The sequence below is a fragment of the Galeopterus variegatus genome, unplaced genomic scaffold (assembly GCF_000696425.1).
Source record: "Galeopterus variegatus unplaced genomic scaffold, G_variegatus-3.0.2 Scaffold822, whole genome shotgun sequence".
Lineage (NCBI taxonomy): Eukaryota > Metazoa > Chordata > Mammalia > Dermoptera > Cynocephalidae > Galeopterus > Galeopterus variegatus.
This window is the reverse complement of record NW_007726933.1, coordinates 298,951-304,227: the sequence shown is the minus strand read 5'-3', so window position 1 is coordinate 304,227 and position 5,277 is coordinate 298,951. Positions and strand designations below refer to the sequence as shown.

The 5,277-nt window shown below is 36.1% G+C and overlaps 1 protein-coding gene across 3 annotated transcripts in view; it reads right to left on the bottom strand.

The window, feature by feature from the left end:
• GCH1 (GTP cyclohydrolase 1) overlaps positions 1 to 5,277 on the bottom strand; it is a 49,632-nt gene that overhangs the window by 3,104 nt on the left and 41,251 nt on the right. For all 3 annotated transcript variants that reach the window (XM_008572692.1, XM_008572694.1, XM_008572691.1), the window contains exon 4: positions 532 to 563. In XM_008572692.1, coding sequence (XP_008570914.1) covers positions 532 to 563 — 32 coding nt within the window. The remainder of the gene's footprint in view (positions 1 to 531; positions 564 to 5,277) is intronic.

Sequence of the window (5,277 nt, the reverse complement as noted above, 5' to 3'; positions counted from 1 at the left end):
CACTGTAGCAGTGTGCCACCGGGCCGGCCCAACAACTCATCTTTAAATACACACAAGAGTGATCACTGCAGCATTGCATTTATTTGAAAACTGGCAAAGTCCCCAAATGTCTGTGAGAGCAGGGACTGGTTAAATGAAGCCACGCCACATAAAATAGAATTCTAAACAGCCACCAAAATGAATGAGATAGTTACATCTATGCTTTAGGATTTACATTTAAGATTTGTTAAGTGAACAAAAAAGAAAAAAAGAAAGTGGGCCAATTACATATAATATGAGCCTATTTTTGTGTAAATAAACACAAAATAACTTATTTGAAAAAAATAGTATATGCATAAAAATGTGACGGAATGTGTGAAATACAACAATGATTTCTTCTGAGGTCTTGAAATGCAGTTGACTTTCTTTTTTATATTCCTATGAGGTTTTAATTTTTATAAGTCATATTTATTATACTTGTAATAGAACAAAAATACTTTTTCATATGAAAAAATGTTTTCTGTAAATAAAATAAACATTTTAAAGGTTTACCTTGTAGTCTTCTACTATAGATTTCTACAATCCTAGAAGAAAAAAAAATTGTTTTAATCATAAATTGTTTGAAGTGAAATTGGTAAGGCTTCCTTAGAAGACAAAAGGACTTTGTTGAAGCAATAGTGGGGTGCAGGAAGGGGTGATGCTTACGGGAAGGAGATAGAAAGGTACAGACACCACAGGGAAATGTGGTCTAAAGGAGACCACCCACCACTACACAGAACAGTGCTTCCTTATGTGCCCAAAGAGAGACAGAACTAATAAGTCTCCAAGAGTAACGCTCACTTAGGAAAACCAGAGATGAGGAACAAAACTTTAAAGCTCCTAAGTCATCAATTTTACGGCAAATCTCAAGTGTTCTAATTAACCATATTGTTTTATCAGAGCTTAAAGTTCAAGTTAAAAATAAAAAGACTATTTGTTAATTAATAGCACACAATGGTCAACTAACTATTACACCTACTAAACCTATTAGGCTAATCAGATTAGAACTGATTAGACTTCTTCCGACGTCTCTTTATAAGACAGGTTTATGTAAGTAGTCAGTATGATTAAATCCCCCAAAATAAAAGCTTCCTGATCTTCACTTTGAACAGTCTGTCAAGTGATAGATTTTCCCCTTTCAACATCTTTCATTCTATTCATGAAATGTAAAGACAGCCACATGACTTAGCCATTGGAGGATGATCATTCAAGCTGAGGACCTTTTCTTTAAAATTTGGCCTTTTTTTCATGAATTATACTCAATTTACCACCTCCCCTATGAGGCATTTTATGGCTCTTCCCCCCACTTTGCTTCTCAGAGCTGACAACTTGCTCCTTTATACCCATTATAGCCTCAAGTCAGTAACAGGTGCACTACCCTGTGAACCACTCCACAGACAGCTCCCTGAAGACAGTAGCCACCCTAATTCTTCCCTGCGTCCACAATAGGTACACAACGTTGAAGGAATATATTATTTTATTTTGAACAGAAACCTGAGAAAGGATGGTTTTCATGCTCCTAGAAAGAGCTATGTCATATTTCTTACGGGTCAAATTTATGCATACTTTACTTCTGCTGGTTTTTCAGGTGATTGATTTGTTATACAAGTAGGAGATGCCGTTGGTTTAAAAAGTGAGTAACGTCTTCTCATAGTCATCATTTCTTGAGTAGAATTTCAAGTACAATGTTAGATAACAGTGGTAATACTGGGCTTCCATGTTTTGCTCCACACTTCAACAGGAATGCCTGTGATCTTTTACTACCACCCACGATGCCTGCCTGCTTCCGATAGCTGCTCTGCTGCCAGGAGGGTCATTCACGCAGATTTTTACCGAGTGTCTACGATGTATATGATTATGTGGTGGGCATGCTCCTCATGCTCACAGAGCTTAAAACTTCTTATTCCTAGTTTATCAATTTTCTTTAAGTAAGGAGTAGGTGTTAAATTTATCATGTCTTTTTGGCATGATAAATATAACTTCCCTGAATTTAAAAAAATATATTTGGTCCTCATTCTTGAAAAATAATTTGTTTAGAGGCATTTGCTGGAAAGAGAATTCTAGTTTGACACTGACACTTCTCTGCCTTTCAACAGTGCTGTTTGCAAAGCAACTATCAGTCTAAATGCTGTTACCTTTTAGGTGATCTATTCTTTTTCTTCTCCATGGCTATTTTTATATTTGAGTATGTGTACTCTGCAGTTTACTATGCTGTGTCTAGGTGGGCATTTAATTTTCTTTGTCTTATTTGGGCTTTATTAGGCTTCCTGAAACTGAAGGCTGACATTTTGCATGTGTTATGAAAACTTTTTCAGCCACTATCTTCTCTAATGTTACATCTACCACATTGCCTGTTGACTCCAGGAATTCCAATTAAGGGTATATTAGACCCTCTCAGTCTTCCATGTCTCTTAAATTCTCATTCATATTTTCCATCTGTCTTTGTGTTGCATTCTGTACACTATCTTCAGACCCTTCTCCCCATTCACTGTTTTCAACTGTGCCTGACCTGCTATTTAATGAGCATATTAGACTTTGGTTGCATTTATCACATTTTTTAAAAATTTCTCAAAATTATATTTGATCCTTTTTCCAATCTGCCATGGCTAATTCTGAAGGTTTCTTATTCCTTTGCTAAACTTTCAATATTCTTATTTTTTTTTTACATACAAGGGTACTTCAAAAAGTTAATGGAAAGATTCATATTATCTTTCAATTCTACCTTTCTATGAACTTTTAAGTACCCTTGTACTTGTTTTATATTCTGTATCTGATAACTCCAGTATCTGCCCTCTTGTCTGTTTGTTGCAGCTGACTCAACTCATGGTGGCTTGTTTTCTTTTACTTTTGGTGAACTCATGCTCCTTGGAACTTCATTTGTGGGAATTCTTTGAAGCCTGGATAAAAGTGCATCAGAGAATGTCTACCTGTTTCTGCTAGCTGCCTGGAAGGCTACCTCCTTGGGGCCATTTTAAACTAAATTATTGCCTTGAGTTTCTTGAAGGCCACACAGGCAATGTTAATCCTGACCACACGACTTGTGAATACATGCGTATGGATTATTTTTTCTTTTTCCTGTTCTTCCCAGAACAAGACTAACAGGTAAATTTCTCCCCCAGTTTGGGATGGGGATAAGAAGGCTAGAACCCAGACTTTGGCTCTAGTGCTGGCTAATTCCTGTGGTTTCTCATCAAAATTGCTTTATGTTCCCTCCAATGTGTGAAATGTACATAAATATTATATCTGGGTGTGCTGCACCAAGAGAGAGATCACTGTAATCTAGCTTACCACATTCTCAGATTCAGGAGCTGTCAAATTCAATCTAAACCATTCTTGTATTAAAAAAAAAAAACAATAAACTTCCCTGGGTCATGCTGAAAACAGTACTTCTACTAGCCTGTTAGAGTAGGTTTTTCTTGACATTTAGGATTTTTACAACTAGACTCATAAGTGAGATTAGTTCATAATTTTTTTTTTTTTTAATGCTGGCTTTATCAGGCTTTGTTATCAGGAATAGGCAGCTTCATCAAATTAATTGTGTAGCTTTCCAGGTTCTTCTATGCTCTTGAATTATTTATACACATGGAAATTAGTGGTTACTTGAAAGTTGGAAAGAATGCCTATAAAATTCACTGGGTCCAGTCCCTTCTCTGCCCCTCCCTCCCTCAACATTAATTTGACTTTTTCTAATAGTTACATGTATCCAGGTTTTCTAACTATTGGTGCATTCCCTTCTATCCCCATCTTTTTTTTTTACTTATTCATTAAGATTTTTAAATTTTTTAAAGAGTATTTCTACGTATACATCCTCTCCTTTTTAGATATTAGTATTAATTTTCTCAATCAGTTAGACTTTTCAGTAATCTATGATACAAGATTTTCAAACTCTGGATTTTCTATTGCCATCCTTTTTGACTTTTCTAAATAAGGAGTTTGAACTTTATCTTAAAAGCTATGGGGAGGAACAGCATGATTAAATCCACACTTTAGAGAGAGAATCCCAGCAGCACATGAGAGCAGATTTAAAGACTCTAAGAGATTAGAGGCAGGCAGGAGTCAGGAGTGTAACATACAATCCAGAAGGAGGATAAGAAAGGCCCAGCAGAGGGTGGCACCAGGGATAGCAAGAAGGCAGCATGGTAAGGGGCAGGAAGAGGGGTGCTGCGGGAGGGCAGCGAGCTTACAACAGCCGTGGATGGATGCCTCGTCACTCCTCCCCCCAAATACAGTCCAGGTGGAGCAAAGATTAAATATAAAAATGAGCCCATATAAATTTTTTTTAAAAAGAGTTTGCGACTACAGAAAACTTTTAAACTTCTTCAAGGAAAAAATAACACTATAAAGCAAAATCAAAAGACAAACAACAAGCTGGGAAAAATTATTTGCAGTACCTGACCTAACTGCTTTAACATTCAAAGGGCTTGTGCATATTAATAATAAAAAGGCAAGCAACCCAATGGAAAACTTAGCAATGGGGCCAAGAACAGGAAGTTTCTAAAAAGATTCAACTTCACCCTATTAGAGAAATGCAAATTAAAACAATAGATACCATTTTTCACTCATCAGTTTGGCAAAGATTTAAAAGTGCAATGATACGACTCAATACTGGTTTTAAAAATTAATTAAACAGAAGTGTGATGAAAACCAGTGTTGGCTAAAGTGTACAGAAACACACACCCTTCACCTACCATTACAGTATAAATTGGCATGGTCTTTTTGGAGAGCAATTTGGTAATATCAGAAGTTCAGCTATCCTTAACCCAGTAAGTTCTACTCTAATAATTTATCTCCAGGTAGATTCAAAGCATGCAAAGATGATATATAAAAATTTTTTCATGAAAGCATTTTTTTTTTCCTTTTTGACAGAAGTCTCAAACTGCAAACCATACTTATCTATATCAAAGACTGACTAAATGAATTATATTAATCAAAGAAATACTATGAAGCCATTTAAAGGAACTTGGACTTTTTGAACTAAAAGATGTCCAAGGAACTTGAAGGTATTTTAAAATATATTTTTTGGGCAGGCCCGTGGCTCACTCGGTAGAGTGCGGTGCTGATAACACCAAGGCCACGGGTTCGGATCCTACATAGGGATGGCTGGTTTGCTCACTGGGTGAGCGTGGTGCTGACAACACCAAGTCAAGGGTTGAGATCCCCTTACCGGTCATCTTTTAAAAAAAAATAAAAATAAATAAATAAATAAAATATATTTTTTAATAAGCAAGTTATAGTACAGAATATAGGACACAATCTCCC